Here is a 16,884-nt window from a genome sequence, read left to right on the forward strand (position 1 = left end):
ATACGACCAGTACGTGTTATTTGAGTAACAGTTTTTTCTTGAGTATTGTAGTTTTCGTCATCTTCTTCGTTGACATTGATCGTTTCTTCTTCGTTTTCATTTCTGTTTGATTTTCTTGCCTTTTTCTCAATATTTTTTCTGTCTGCTGGCTTGAAAATGTTCTTCTGTGCTAACTTTTTTCGCTCTCGTTCTTTCTTTTTTATGTCTTTCTCTTCTTTTCGTCTATTTTCTTCGTCAATTTTCATCTTCTCTGGCGTATCGGTTAAAATCCTTGTGCTACCAGCACGATTGTTGGCCCTGGGTCGTTTGGCCAATGGGATGTTTTGGTTAACTTGAGTCAACGGTCTGATTTCCTCCAATGAAACAGCAACAACGGATTCCAATGGAGAACAAAACGGAGGAGAACTAGCGTGATTCAATGAAGAAGCAGGAGCAGAACTTAAAGGATTCAATAATGACGCCGGAGCAGAACTTGAAGGATCCAATGATGAAGCCGGAGCAGAACTTAAAGGATTCAATGATGACGCCAGAGCAGAACTTGAAGGATCCAATGATGAAGCCGGAGCAGAACTTAAGGGATTTAATGATGACGCCAGAGCAGAACTTAAAAGATTCAATGATTACGCCGGAGCAGAACTTAAAGGATCCAATGAAGAATCCAGATCTGAAGTAGTGGAAGCGTTTGGAGAAGTCCTAGCACAATCAACCGGAACTAAATCATTAACAAAGAGAATGAAAGTGACAACATAAAATAGCAGAAGATAAAATCTGGCTTACATGGTCTGTCGGTCACAAATGAGGGAGCAAACCTGGAAGGGTTTATCATGAACCGATTAAAAGGAAAAATTCCTGTTGATTGGAATCCAGCAATGATATTTTTTGGAGTAATAGCTTCTTGGTATGGCCCATTCGACAGTTCTGCAATTTCCTTAATAGAAATCGCGTTCCATTAGCAATAGCAAATGATAAAGCAATAACTCTTGTTTCCTTTGGTGATAGTCCGTGATTAAAAAGAGTGCACTTTTTCAAATATTCTGCCAACTAAGATTCCATTTAAGAAGAAAATATTTGCGAAGGATGAGTTTTACGTTTGATTTGTGCAGGAGGAAACAGCCCACTTGAGGAGAATCGTTTGGTATAAAATGCAACTGTAGATGGTTTTAGGTTGAATTTCTCCGCTGATTTCCTTATTGAAGATTTTCCACTCAAAACATCGGAAATCGCTCCGTGTAATGATTCTTCAATTGGCTTTTTTCTCTTTGCAATATAATTCCTCGGCATGGTTTTGTTAGACAGGACTGACTTGCTTGAAGTAAGGAAACTGCAATGTTGGAAAAGTATCGTTGAAGGTGTGAAGGCTTCTTGCTTTGACTTGCTGGTAGGCCTAGTAAGGAAACAATAATGTTGGAAAAGTATCGTTGAAAGTCTGAAGGTTTCTTACTTTGACTTGCTGGTAGGAAGGAAACTGGAATATTGGAAAAGTATCGTCGAAAGTTTGAAGACTTTTTGCTTTTACTTGCTGGTAGGCCTAGTAAGAAAACATTAATGTTGGAAAAGTATCGTTGAAAGTCTGAAGGCTTCTTACTTTGACTTGCTGGTAGGAAGGAAACTGCAGTTTCGAACATAGTTTATCGCTGAAAGTATGATTGCTGCAACTGGGCTGAATGTGAGCCAACAGCAGTAGGCCTTCTACAAATTTACAATAACAGTATAATTATATTGAAAGTTTAAAATTATGCAATAATTAACAAATGTTACAAATGTTACATTTCAATTACGAGAAGAGTCATTAACTTGTGCCATGTCTATGCCTAGGCCTACATCAAACGATTTAGTGACTGGACATCGACAAAATTCTGATGTTTCATTATTAAAGAATAAGCCACAACTATCGTCAAGCCAAAAAATTACATTACCAGTAGTTTCTTCCAACGTTATGAAGCACAATTAATTCACAAAATGCTCTCCTCGAAAACTAGCAGCCATTAGCCTATTCATACATCATGACAAAGCAATGGCTACCTGCCAATTATAAAGAATCGATTGATATCCAATCGCTTTTAAGCTCCGCCCCCCTCCATGTTCGCTTATCATTATTTTCTATTCTAACAATTTTTTTTTATTTTATAGGAAATCACTTTAAAAAATTATACATTTAATTAGTTGTGGAATTATCTATATTCCAGATTTTTTTGGTTGAAATTACTTAATCCCATCCCTTTATTTAGACCCTGTCTAAAGTGGTACAGGTCACTGTACAATTTCACCCCTGGTAGGTCGAAAAACGACTGAAAATTCAAACCTCTATAACTTCTTTTACATTCAAGTTATGAAGTTGAAAAAAATTCAGGGGGTGCGTGGAGGGGTAAAGATTAGTTTAGTAAAGATTTTTTTTTTTTTTTAAAGGATGGGAGAAAAGAGATGAACACCGGAACTGTCCAATATGGGTCCGGTCTCCTCTACGTACAATTTCAGAAATAACTAAACTTTTTAAGTATTTCTTGAGTACATATAGTCTAGGAAATTCCATAATCCGTAAGCTTATTCACCCAGTATCTTTCATTATATCAATTATAATCACAAGGGGGCCTCTAAATCTGTTACCATCATTGCTAAACTAGATCCGGATGTTGATACGAGTAATTTTAACGGTGATACTATGGATGAATTCTTTCAAAGTAATTCGGAGTATCCGACGTTGCAGTCTTTCACTAAGAGAGACAATATAGCTCGGTTTAAGTTTAATAATGACGCAGATGCCAAAAAGGCTAAACAGTTAATGGAAGCGGATGGAAAAATAAAGGCGTCAGTAAAATCTGTTTCAGAGCGCAAAATAGAGTACCCGATAGCAGTTTTCGGGACTGGGGTAGAGAATTTAGAGGTTCTTAAAAAAGATATGGAATTTAGAAATGAAATATTACGAGGAAAAAGTTAGTCGAATTAAACCGCTCTCAAAGCAGAAAGGACACGTAAAGATTTATGTAACATCTAAAAAATGTGAAGAAGCAGTAATACAAGCTAGGAGAATCTCAGTTAAAAATGCCGCAGGGGGATTTAAAGAACATAGAGTAGAAAAAGCTAAACTGGATTTTGAGGTGACATATTGTTACAAATGTAAAAAACTGGTCCATGTCACATTTAACTGCCAAGACAAAACGGCAGCAGAAACTTGTGGCCGGTGCGCAGAGTCGCACAAAACACAAGACTGTATTCATCCAGACAGCAAGATGAAATGCGTGAACTGCAAAGGTGCTCACAAGTCGGGTGATTTTCAATGTCCAGTGCACATTAAGGCGGTGGACAGACTGAGACAACTCTTAGCCTAAGGTATGAATAACAATAACAGTAATAAATCACATTTATGTTTACAAATAAATTTGCAGCACTGTAAAATCCCATCTTTAAACTGAAGTCAAGTTTTAGTAGAGCTAGATTTTTTTTTTTTTTCAAAAGGATGGGAGAAAAGAGATGAACACCGGAACTGTCCAATATGGGTCCGGTCTCCCCTACGTACAATTTCAGAAATAACTAAACTTTTTAAGTATTTCTTGAGTACATATAGTCTAGGAAATTCCATAATCCGTAAGCTTATTCACCCAGTATCTTTCATTATATCAATTATAATCACAAGGGGGCCTCTAAATCTGTTACCATCATTGCTAAACTAGATCCGGATGTTGATACGAGTAATTTTAACGGTGATACTATGGATGAATTCTTTCAAAGTAATTCGGAGTATCCGACGTTGCAGTCTTTCACTAAGAGAGACAATATAGCTCGGTTTAAGTTTAATAATGACGCAGATGCCAAAAAGGCTAAACAGTTAATGGAAGCGGATGGAAAAATAAAGGCGTCAGTAAAATCTGTTTCAGAGCGCAAAATAGAGTACCCGATAGCAGTTTTCGGGACTGGGGTAGAGAATTTAGAGGTTCTTAAAAAAGATATGGAATTTAGAAATGAAATATTACGAGGAAAAAGTTAGTCGAATTAAACCGCTCTCAAAGCAGAAAGGACACGTAAAGATTTATGTAACATCTAAAAAATGTGAAGAAGCAGTAATACAAGCTAGGAGAATCTCAGTTAAAAATGCCGCAGGGGGATTTAAAGAACATAGAGTAGAAAAAGCTAAACTGGATTTTGAGGTGACATATTGTTACAAATGTAAAAAACTTGTCCATGTCACATTTAACTGCCAAGACAAAACGGCAGCAGAAACTTGTGGCCGGTGCGCAGAGTCGCACAAAACACAAGACTGTATTCATCCAGACAGCAAGATGAAATGCGTGAACTGCAAAGGTGCTCACAAGTCGGGTGATTTTCAATGTCCAGTGCACATTAAGGCGGTGGACAGACTGAGACAACTCTTAGCCTAAGGTATGAATAACAATAACAGTAATAAATCACATTTATGTTTACAAATAAATTTGCAGCACTGTAAAATCCCATCTTTAAACTGAAGTCAAGTTTTAGTAGAGCTAGATGTTGACATACCGTTAATACAAGAACTATACGCCATAACTAATAAGTTTAATAATGAGTTACTTATACCAAATATTCCTAGTAATTATACGGTTTATCATAACTTAAATAAAGAACATCATGCATTTGGTGCAATAATTCTAGCTAAAACATTTCTTAAGGTTGTAAATATAGCAGTGCCAAACACAAATAATTGTGTAGGAGTCCAATTAAACAAATACCCTGGTTTAAACTTTTTCTCTGTGTATTGCCGACCGTCTCTGAGTTTGGATTATTTTTTAAATCTATTGGAAACTATTTCGAACTTAGAGCGGTCTATAATTAGCATGGATTCAAATGCAAAGAATAATTTATGGAATAGTAAATCTACGGATAAAAGAGGTGAGTGTCTGGAATCATTTATTAACCAAAACAAGTTAAACATAGCAAACGTCCCTGTTTCCAAGTTAGAATACATTCCCCAGAAAACAGCGATGGTGGACGTCACCCTCGGAGGTGATGATATCAGTATTTTAAACTGGCATTTTCCCATCGAGGACAGTCACTCTGATCACCCGATCATATTGTTTCAAGTGGCAGTGGCACAACCCAAGCGCAGTACAGTAAACAAAATAGCCGTGCCAAAATTTTAAAACATAGATAAAATGAAGTTTCTTGCTAAGTTGGAGAGTAAAGTTCAGAAAAATAGAAGATCAATTACCATTAAATATTTCTAAAAGTAATCTAGACAGTATAATAGAAGAGCTTACAAATGACATAGCGAATAGTGCTAGGTTAAGTAAACTAACGAGTAAGAAAATAAGCAAATCAAGACTAGATTTTTGGACAGAGGAGCTTTTACAATTAAAATTCAAATTAAGAAACGCAAAAGAAGAAGCATTTGAAACTAAAAACAAGTCCGGAAAAAATAATCACAAACAACTCAAAGCAGAGTATCAAAGATTGCTAAGGAGAAGCAAGAAGGAGGCCTTTGAGAAGCAGTGCACAGTTGACATGAACTTAAACCCATACAAAGGTCTTAAAAAACTGGCAGCCTCACAATGCAGAAATGATTTACCAGGTGAGCTAATTATAAATGGTGAAAGTGTAACGGAAAAAGAGGTAGTAGTAGAAAAATTGTGGAAAAGTTTTTTCCCAAGGGCCAAAAACAAAAACATGGGGCCAGCTCAACAAAATATTATCCGTAATTATAAAATGTATTTAAAAGAACATTTTGAGTTGCCATCTCCCCCAGTTACATTATCTGAACTTAAAAACTGTGTTTACTCAATCAATAATAAAGCTGCACCTGGTACTGATGGCATTGGCTTAGATGTTATCCAGGCTGCATATTCCATCATATCAAATATTCTTTTAAAATTATACAATAAATGCTTTGAGTTAAAACACTACCCTAAAGTATGGAAAATTGAAAAAGAAACTGTACTTAAAAAACCTAATAAGCCATCATATAAGGATGTAAAAAGTTTTAGACCTATAAGTGTGTTAAATATTCTTGGTAAAATCTTTGAAAAAATCATCCACGACCGATTAACCTGGATAGCTGAAAAGCAAGAGTGGTTTGGAAATAACCAGCACGGTTTTTGTAAAGGGAAATCAACAGAAACGGCAATGCATACGTTGGCTAATATAGTTGAAGAAAATGTTAAAAATAAGGTGTTTACAACTGTAGCTTTTTTAGATGTGAGCGGTGCGTTTGACTGCAGATGGCCGCCGGCTATTTTAGCCGCGCTAGCTAAATATAATTGCCCGAAATATCTTATAGGAATTATTGAAAGTCTTTTTGAAAACAGAGAAGCGAGTATTAATGTAAATGATTTCATATTCAAGTATATAGTCTCTATTGGTTGTCCACAACGAGGAATTTTATCGCCATTTCTTTGGAAAATTTTAGCAAAGCAACTTATTAATTCTGTTTTTCATTTTAAATTTAAGATAATCGGATATGCAGATGACATTGCGCTAGTCGCAATGCATAAAATTTTACAAATATCCATAGCAAATTTGCAAATAATGTGTAACGTAGTTTTAAAAAACTGTGAGAATGTATTACTTGACATAAATCCCTTAAAATCAGTTCTCATGATATTTTGTAAATGAATGATAACAGATGCAGTACAAATTAAAATCAATAATGTAAATATTTTTCCGTCAAGCAACACAAAATTTTTCGGATTTGAAGTTGATACAAAGCTTAGCTAGAAAATTCACGTTGAAGGAAAATGTATTGCAACTCAAAGAGTAATTCATAATCTGAAATACTGTCTGAGACGGACGTGGGGACTGAATACTAACACCTTACTAACATTGTTTCAATCTATTTTTGTTCCAAAGTTGCTTTATGGTGTATCAGTCTGGAGTCACTGCCTCAAAAAGAAATGGTGCATCAACAAGCTCAGAAACACACAGTACTATATGTTGAAATGTATCACCCGATCACACAAGACAGCCCACAGAGAATCCTCCTAATTATTTCTAATTTACTGCCAATTGACCTAATTGCTTTTGAATTTGCTGCCTTTCGTTTTTTTCTATACAAAAATCGTCCATTTTCTGTTTTTTCTGCTAAAGCTATTGGGCTAACTCTCTCCGACAATGAACTGGATAATATGTCAATTGAAGTCTGCAGAAATTTCCGTTCGTCCACGAAGCAACCATGGGAGAATCCGCACCTCACACACAGCAACGCTACAGCAGCAGGAATACGGATGCTATCGGATAAACCAAACAGCGTAGCAATCCTTGTAACAACTGCACCACACGAAAAGGGAATCCTAGCCCGGAGTGTGTTCTGTTCACCAACTGGGAGAGAAACCCAAGAAGTCCTACTTCCGGCGTTCATCTAAAAAACCCAAGCAGAGATAAGAGCAATATACCTCGCGATCCGGAATGCGGCAGCGAACAAATCGCAATATGCCACTTGCAATATAATCAGTAGTTCCAAACCAGCACTTAATAGAACACTGATGTTCAAGAAAATTTCTCTAATAGCATCCGAGAGTAGAGAAATGATCCTTGCAAATTGTGATTTTTTCTCATTTCACTGGCTTTCGAGCAATGACTTCCGAGAACTGACCGACTTAAATAACGCTAAGTCCAACACTACCAGTCTAGGAAAAAACACAGAAGTGTCGCTGTTCACTCTCAGAACTAAAATCAGCAACAAGATTCAAAAGCTGTGGAAAAAGGAATGGTCCGATAATACTACTAAAGATGCCATCACAAGGAGTTTCTTCCCCACTCCAGCCGATGCATATCTGCTAAAGGGTGTATACATCAGCCACCAAATTAGTCAGCTGTTGACAGGCCACTGTCAATGAAACCGCCATTTCTTCAAAATTAAGAAAATTCAGTCACCAGTGTGTGACTGTGGCACCGAAGAAGAGTCCATCGAGCATTTCCTTTTCACGTGCTGCCTGTTCACGGCGCAAAGGAAACCATTCAAAGAAGCTTGTCTGAAAAAAGAAAGGGACTATCCACCCCCACTAGCAACATTAGCAACGTCATCAGCCATCTGGAAAGCACTTCTGAAGTTCATCAAGGAATCTCGGCGACTAGATCACAAAAGAGCAGAGTGAAACCCGTAGTAATAGCGCACATCTTTTAATCTAAACTCGTCTTCTAAAAACTAAAATCCACCATACTATCATTTCTTACTTATCCGCCTTGAAGTTCAACAATACCTTCCAACTATCGTTTCAATCCGATTTCGTAAAATTTAAAACAAAGAAAATCAAAAGCAAAACCCCTGCTCCTATACATATCAAAATTTATTATATTTACTAAAGCTATGTCTCCAATTTTATCTTTGGCGTGATAACATGCATGTATAGTTTATGAGCACAGGCAACACTCAAGTATGAGTAGGCCTAGTAATATTAAAAAAAAAAAAAAAATCACAAGGGGGCACCCAGGTTTGATCTGGGGACATTTCGATCTGCAGTCGAATGCTCTACCACTGAGCTATACCCCCTTGATCAGTTTAAAAGAGGACAAGATAACAAATTTTGTTTTGAATCTATCAAATATTTCTTAATTTGATTAGAATTGGACATGAAGATCTGCGTTGATAAGCTAAGCTGATCTGTTTTGGGATCTTGTATTTCAAAATTGCTTTCACTATTCACTCATCTTTCCCTAATTTGATTAAGCATACAGAATAATAGCAGAAAATTTGTGTTCAAAAACGGCAAGGAATCCGATTTCGATACTTGATCACGTTAAAGAAAATAAACAGACTTTAAACAACAGCTAATTTGGTATCTTGGTAGAAAGAAAATTAGATCTTAATAAGAAAACATGGTGTGCTTCAATAACCGTACGTACAATTTCAGAACTAACTCAATTTTTTAAGTATTTCTTGAGTACGTACATATAGTCTAGGAAATTCCATAATCCGTAAGCTTATTCACTCAGTATCTTTTATTATATCAATTATAATCACAAAAGAGCGCCCAGGTTTGAACTGGGGAACTTTCCAACTGCAGTCGAATGCTCTACCACTGAGCTTTACCCCCTTGATCGCATAGAAAGAGGACAAAATAACAAATTTTATGCTGATTCTATCAAATATTTCTTAATTTGATTAGAATTGGACATGAAGCAATGCGTTGATAAGCTAAGCTGATCTATTTGGGATCTTGTATTTCAAAATTGCTTTCACTATTCGCTCATCTTTCCCTAAATTTATTAAGCATACAAAATAATAGCAGAAAGTTTGTGTTCAAAAACGGCAAGAAATCCAATTTCGATGCTTGATCACGTTAAATAAAATAAAGAGACTTTAAACAACAGCTAATTTGGTTTCTTAGCAGAAAGAAAATTAGACCTTAATAAGAAAACATGGTATGTGTCACCTACGGTGCTGCCCTCTTTGGGCAGGGCTTTGGGAGGCAAGGGCCCTCTAAGTCGTCGTCGGGTGGTCTCGTTTTGTTTTTTGCAGTCTTGTACTTTTTATAACCAAGTTACCTCGTCAGTACATTCGATTTTTACGTTTTGATTTTCCCTGCCCCGTCTTAAAGACATTTTGTCCTTACGTTTGTCCTCTACGTTTTGACCCCCCGTTTTTCTCACAGAAATACAGTGTGCTTAAATTCCCCCCAAGTAAATTCTCTTATCTTTCTCTGCAACGCGCCTGCAAGCACGTCAGGTGCGTTACAAATGGTGCCGAAAACCGGGATTTAAGAACACGTGCATTTCTCTTGTCATCCCTAGTAAAACGTGTTAAGATTCAGTAAAATTGTCGGGTATTCCCTGTTGCAAGACTTTGGCATACGTTTACGCCAGCCTGAAGGCAGAGCCCGGTCTACCATGCGTTGCGTATCTGACTGTATCATCGCTTTATCTACGTGAATCATCGACATCCGTTTACGTGTGACTACTTCCTTGTCTTTGAACGTTTCTACGTCATGAGTGAAGCCGTAGCAAAAGCCGAGAGTATTGAATCGGGCGGCAATATCTCTATAGAAGACGAAATGAAGCCAGAAGAAGTGAAGATTGAAGGCCCCCTCCTCCCAGACAACGATCTCAAGCAGAAACGTGGGAGAAGAAAAGCGGCCCACACGAAGTTAACGAATCAGCTCAGAAAAGCAGTGGCAGATCACAAGATGGGAGCCATCAGACTCAAGAAGTTGCAAGTTGCAGCATGGCGAACCGAGTTAATTCGTATCTTCGAAGACGTCAAAGATCTTCATTACAAGTATATGGAAAGTTTGCCCGATATTACTGATTCACAACGTCCAGCCTGTGAAAAATGGGAGGTACAATTTGACACCGATCACGTGGAAATCCTCAACTTCGCCATTAGTTATGCCACGTCGTCTCGTCACTCAGTCAGCTCTATTGGGACGTCAGCTTCAGACGTCACAATTAGCACAACGTTATCGCAGAAGAGGTCTACTCGGTCGGCGCCAACCGGTCTTCCCAGACAAAACAGCCAGCTAAACCTGCACCTCCAGAAGCAAATGTTGCAGCTGGATGTCAAATTGGAACAGTCAAAGTTCCAAATGGAAGCCAACGCAACGTCAGTCACGAAAACGTTGAGTAAGGCTTTAAAGGGTATGGGTGAGCAACTAGGCAAGCTCATAGACAGCTCCCATGTCACGTCCACTGAAATCGCCGCCAACACTCAGTTGGTTAAAGACTCACGTAAGACGTTACACGACATGGATCAGAAGATAGAAACGGTTAAGTTAGACTTAAACGCACAGATCGAGGGCCTTCGAACAGAGATTGGTGTCAGCAAGGTACACCTGACAACGATTTAGGAGCAAGTCATCGACCAAGGAGCACGTATACCTAGCCGACCACAGACTCTATCAGCTAGACAAGACGTTTCCGCCCGGTCTACCTTGAAGTCACTCGAAGCCACGGTACTGCATCACAGGACTCTGCTTGACGCCGACACTTCTTCACGAGAGCAGCCTTCGAGACCACTGCCTATCATGCATCCAGCCTGCGGCCCTTCTATTGGGGACGACGCATCTTCGGACACGTCCTCTGAGCACCAGCCTGCTAATGGCAGCTCCAAACACCCTCATGGTGGCTGCTGTAGTCGTCCACGTACCCCGAACTTCACGATCCAGCCGTTCGATGGAAATCCGAAGAATTACGCGCGGTTTAAGGCCAAATTCCAAGCCTTATACGAAAACGAGTACAACGGTTCCCCTGTCCTCCTGTTTATTCTTGAAGTTTTCCTAAAAGAAGGCGTTCGTAACGAAGTCAATGAATGCCTTACTGATGGTTCCTTGTATTCCATTGTGTGGGAACGTCTCGATTTAGTTTATGGCCGAACCGAGATTATGGATCAGACGTACCTAGATGACCTGCCCCAGATTCCGCCATTGAAGAATCAAGAAGCTGGCAACCTAAAATCCTTCGCGAACCGTCTACATGGTGCAGTGGCGACCCTATCCCAATCCAAGTATGCGCAGGAACTTCACAGCCGCACTACGCTGATGGCTATTGAAGCGAAGCTGCCGGCATACCTGAGGGACAAGTGGAGTGAGAAACGTAAGATGGCGGGAGCTGAATTGAACATCCTTGACCTGGATTATTGGGTAACTTTAAAATCCATGAGTAAACAACATGGAAAAAACGTATTTGAGTCTTTGCCCACGTCGACACCCAAAAACGTGAGATTCCATGAAAAGGAGCCAGTCAAGAGACCCAGCGTTCCTCATGTATCCACCATTTGCCATGTATCGACAACGGAAGGCTCGAAAGTAACGGCAGGATCTTCCCCAGCAACCGTGCCTCCAAGGAGCCGACCGCACACGGAGAAGAGAAGAGCCGAGAAGAAGGAGCATTGGAAATGCTTGGTTTGCCACGGCAAGGCCCACAACCTTATCGAATGCATCGCCTTCACCTCTCTCTCCCCAGAAAAAAGGGCAGAGAAAATCTTCAAGTCCGGAAGGTGTTTTCTATGCCTCACCGGCAATTACGAACGTAAGGAGTGTCCGAAAGACGTCAAATGCACCATTAGTGGTTGCACTGGCTCGAGACATCATACCTTGCTTCATGGAGCTGAGTTCATCCCACAGCAGAAGTCAGCAGATCAGCACACTCCACCGGCGCCAACATCGACGGCATTCCTTGGGACAGCTACCCATTTGGAGCCTTTAAAGCGACGTGTACGTTTTAAGATCGTACCAATCCGCATTGATGTTGGTGGAAGGTGGTTCGACACCTACGGTTCCTTGGATACCGGAAGTGACACCACACTGATAAGGAGTGATGTAGTAAAGAAATTGAGAATCGTTGCGCCGTCTAAACGCATCAACGTTGTATCGTACGATGGGGCCACGTCTAACGTTTGTGCTTCCGTAGTACACTTCTCAATTTCATCCCGTGATGGAACGAGCAAGTTTGAAGTTCAGCATGCTTACGCCGTCGACAAATTGAAGGTAGCGTCGAACTCTCCGATCGATCCTCAGCAGCTTCAATCTTGGACACACCTACGTGGTATTGATGTCCCGAACGTTCAACTGGAGGATGTAACCGTACTCATCGGAATCGACGTAGCAGAGGCCCACGATCATGTCGCTTCCATCAAGCCGCCGGCTGGAACAACAGGGCCCATCGCCTTCAAGACTCCTTTTGGATGGTGCCTGGGTGGTCCAACGGGCCCGCAGAACACCGATATCCAGTTCATCGCACACATTGTGTCAGAAGAACAAAGCGAAGGCCTGAACGAGTTAGTGAAGAGATTCTGGCAACTCGAGGCAAAGGACGTCGAAGAAGAACCGCCAGTTCTTTCCGAAGACGACCTGCGAGGAAAACGTATCCTCGACAGTCTTGTAAAAAAAGTATGTAATCGTTACCAAATCGGCTTGACGTGGAAGGCTGATGACGTAAACCTTCCCAAAAAATCGGACGTCTGCCTTGAAAAGGCTCTATGCACTCGAGAGGCGCTTCCATCGAGATGCTGACTTCGCCCGAAAATACGATGCCGTAATCCAGGAGTACATCGCATTAAAACATGCCAGGCTTCTCACGACTCAAGAGGCATTGAAGGAAAGCCACAAAACGTGGTATCTACCTCACCACGGAGTCATGAGTCCGTTTAGCTCATCGACCAAAGTTCGTGTTGTCTTCGATGGAGCTGCCGAGTATGGCGGAACATCGATCAACCAAAATCTTCTGCGGGGTCCCAACTTGCTGGTTAGCTTGTTGGGTGTTCTTATCCGGTTCTGGTGAAATCTCATCCCGGTTGGTGCAGACATCGAGAAGATGTTTCATCAGGTTCAAGTTCCCGAAGAAGATCAGTCAACCTACCGTTTTGTTTACCGGACGCCAGGCAGCAGTACTGCTCCATTGACATACCAGATGACCGTTCACGTGTTTGGCTCAATTTCATCCCCAACTACCTGTATCTACGCCCTGAACCGAACTGCAGACGATCATCGTGACCAGTTTCCAGAAACTGCAGACAATGTTCGACGTACATTCTACGTCGACAACTACCTTGACTCCTTCGATTCCAAAGATGAGGTAGTTAAACGGGCCCGCCAAATGAAGAGCCTTCTTCAGTTGGGTGGTTTTAACCTCACGAAGTTGACGTCGTCATCAAGAAACGTGATGGCAGCTTTACGTGAGTTCGGGCTCGCACCAACTCTGAATCTCGACCTGGATAAATTGCCAGTTGAACGAACCCTTGGCGTGATGTGGGATGGTGAGAGAGACATGTTAACGTTCAAAATCAACAAGTCATCAAACCCTAACACTCTTACCAAGCGAACGTTCCTAAGCATCATTTCCAGTGTTTACGATCCATTGGGTCTCGTAGCGTATGTAACCTTCTTGATGAAGTCTCTTCTTCAAGACATCTGGACGTATGAAACCAGGATTGACTGGGATAATCTTCTACCCGAAGAATTACGTGAACGTTTTCTACATTGGTACGAGCATCTTGAAAATTTGGAGACGCTTTCGGTGCCACGGTGTTACAGTTTCCATCGGCGGAGCTGTAAGCAGCAGCGGCTGCATGTATTCACGGATGCAAGTTCAAAAGGCTTTGGAGCTGTGGCTTACTTCCGTTCGGTCTATGAAGACCATTCGATAGGCGTGTCTTTCGTCATGTCGAAAACCCACGTCACCCCAGTCAAAACCCTTACAATTCCTAGGCTGGAACTTCAAGCAGCAGCTGAAGGTCTGAACATAGCCCTCACCGTTTGTCGAGAGCTAGGAATGGACCTACAAGACATTACCTTTCACACCGACTCGCAAACAGTGTTACGTTGGATTTACTCATGAACGTGCAAATTCGAAGTTTTCGTGAACAATCGTGTTGGCAAAATCCTAAGAAACACCAATCGTCGGCAGTGGCGTCATGTAGCTGGAGTCGAAAATCCTGCTGACCTGTGCAGTCGGGGTATTGACCCACAGAACGTAAACGAGTTGTTCCAGTTTCATCAAGGACCGCAGTTCTTGCAACTCGATCCATCTGAATGGAACAATTGGGTTGACATTGTTGAACCGGAGGAGAGTGACGCGAATGTGATTCGCATCTTGGCAATAAAAACAGAAGATGAGAATCATCCCGTAGTCCAATGCGTAAAAAACTGTTCGAGTTTGCTTAGAATTCAGAGAGTTCTAGTCTGGTGTTTGAGATTCGTGAGAAATATACAATCCAGAAAACGTGGGGACAAACTGACAGTCGGAGAGTTAACGGTGTTAGAAATGCCAACCTCGTTAGTGATTGGCGTCAAACGTGCTAAACCGTTAGCTTTCAAGGAAGAAATCTATGCCCTGAGAAAAAACCTGGAACTACCGCTGACGTCTAAACTTCGTCCTTTCAAGCCATTTTTAGACGACGTCGGACAGTTACGAGTAGGCGGACGTATCCACCACGCCCCGGTAGACTACTCAGCAAAACATCCCATTCTGCTACCAGGAGATCAGTTGTTGACTCAACGGATAGTGTGGGAAAGCTGAGACGTTGTTAGCAAGTATACGTTCACGTTACTGGATACTTTCTGGGCGGAAAGTCATCAAATCAGTCGTGAATAATTGCTGGCCTTGTAAACGCCGATCGTCGAAGCCAATGCCGCCCCTTATGGCATCGCTTCCAGTGCATCGACTTACCCCGTATCGCCCTGCTTTTGCCTTCACGGGGATCGATTACTTCGGTCCTCTTACTGTACGTGTTGGTGGAAGAGGTGTAAGGCATGAAAGCTATGGATCAGTCTTTTCACGTGTCTAACAACCAGGGCTGTTTATCTAGAAACTTCAGATGGACTCAGTCTGGAAGAATTCTTGCTCTGCTTCACCCGGTTCGTCAGTGTACGTGGAAAACCGGAGGTAATTTACAGCGACAGCGGAACAAACTTTGTTGCAGCAGAGCAAGAACTTCGCCAGGCTCTGGAAGAGCTCGTCGAAAGACGCAACGAACTCCAGATCATAATGTCTTGTCAGCAGATAAAATGGCATTTTTCTCCTCCGGATGGGCCCCATTTCGGGGGAGTATGGGAAAGACTGGTTCAATCGTGCAAACGTGCGATGAAAATCAGTATTGGGACTCGCCTCGTCACTGATCGTTTCTTAAGAACCGTCGTTGCCGAGGTAGTCGCCTTGCTCAATTCAAGACCACTGACTCATCTCAGCATGGATCTTGACGATCCTGATCCCCTCACACCGAATCACTTTCTACATGGTGGGGCACGTCCGTATACACCGCTAAAATTATCAGATGAAGAAAACGTAGACGTAACTGCAAAGCAACTCCTGCAAAGCCAGGCCATAATTCAACATTTTTGGAATCGATGGCTACGTGAATACGTTCCTCATCTGACTGAAAGAAGAAAGTGGGCCGAAAATGGGCCAAATGTTACTGTGGGGGATATAGTGCTTGTTATTGAATCAAATACCTTACGTGGGCAGTGGCCATTAGGCAAAGTGATAGAAATAATGCCCAGTGCCGCTGACAATGTCGTTAGAGTGGTTAAAGTGAAGCTTGTTAACCACAAAAACCAGTTTATACGCCCTGTGACAAAGCTCTGTGTTTTAGCTACGGCCAAAGAGTAAGGGGTAAACGTTAAAATGGATTGTACTGATACTTAAATAGTGTAAAACTCACCTACTTGTAGAGAAACGTTAACTTAATACATGTTACAAGCCATTGTGTAGGTAAAACAGCTGTTCGAGTTGATAAAGGTAGTGTGGAAACTTTCGATGCCACCTATATTGAACTTCATACAATATTGCGTAAATCGTCCGCCAGGTTGTGCAATTACTGCTAAATTGCGCAGATACTGTTTAGTGGTCACAAGGCTAGCAGACGATCGGCATTACCATTTCCACGAACCACGCGACTCACACGTGAACCTTCATCTCATCTGAACAGTGCTCATGTAAACGTTTTTCTAAAATGGCTGAGTGTCCCCCCTTATCTGTGCCATCAGTAAAGGCTTCTCTTAAAGAATCGAGTGACATGGAAAGTGAGTGCACGAAAAACCTTCGTGACAAACAACATTTGCTCGTGATGGCCAGGGAAGAGGCCGTAAAACAAGTGTACCGCCCTCAGAAGATGATAGTGAGTCTTGACGAAGAAATCGACAACGTTGGTCGAGATCTCGTCAACGTACACGTACACTATTCGAAAGAAAGAGAAACTTTATTGCATAAGTTTGTGGGGTCTCTCTTACGTGAAAAGAAAAAAAATTTAAATGGAGTTCCCGTCGCTCAGCCTGCCAACATGGATTTACGGCCGATCGTGGTACCCAGGTTCATCCCATCGGTGAAGTGTTTCCTGTCTCACGATTTAGGGAAATTTGGATCATCCAGTTGCGGTGTTTTTGCATCGGAATGTAGAGAATTCATGGGTCTCTCAAATGCAGAGCGGCTGAAGCTGTTTTCTGCCGGTGGTGGTAGCCGGCCATTCCAAGTTAAGAGACTGCAAGCATCTCC

At 41.3% G+C, this 16,884-nt stretch overlaps 1 protein-coding gene and 1 non-coding gene across 2 annotated transcripts; one reads left to right on the forward strand and one right to left on the reverse strand.

Annotated features, from left to right (window-relative positions):
• Positions 1–8,380: 8,380 nt before the first annotated feature.
• Trnac-gca lies at positions 8,381–8,452 on the reverse strand. Its single transcript has one exon. It is a non-coding gene; the product is annotated as a tRNA-Cys (tRNA).
• Positions 8,453–13,209: 4,757 nt separating this feature from the next.
• LOC116928696 lies at positions 13,210–14,913 on the forward strand. The gene is made up of 2 exons (XM_045176684.1): positions 13,210–14,128; positions 14,249–14,913. The coding sequence occupies exons 1-2, from the start codon at positions 13,210–13,212 to the stop codon at positions 14,911–14,913; spliced, it is 1,584 nt and encodes a 527-aa protein (XP_045032619.1).
• Positions 14,914–16,884: the final 1,971 nt, after the last annotated feature.

This window comes from Daphnia magna, linkage group LG7 (assembly GCF_020631705.1).
Source record: "Daphnia magna isolate NIES linkage group LG7, ASM2063170v1.1, whole genome shotgun sequence".
Taxonomy (NCBI): domain Eukaryota; kingdom Metazoa; phylum Arthropoda; class Branchiopoda; order Diplostraca; family Daphniidae; genus Daphnia; species Daphnia magna.

Bases quoted from the DNA above. Each gene is read 5' to 3' on its own strand.
- LOC116928696 (XM_045176684.1), top strand. From the start codon at position 13,210: ATGTTTCATCAGGTTCAAGTTCCCGAAGAAGATCAGTCAACCTACCGT. The intron at 14,129-14,248 runs GTCTGAACATAG...GCAAATTCGAAG, and splicing joins ACTTCAAGCAGCAGCTGAAG to TTTTCGTGAACAATCGTGTT.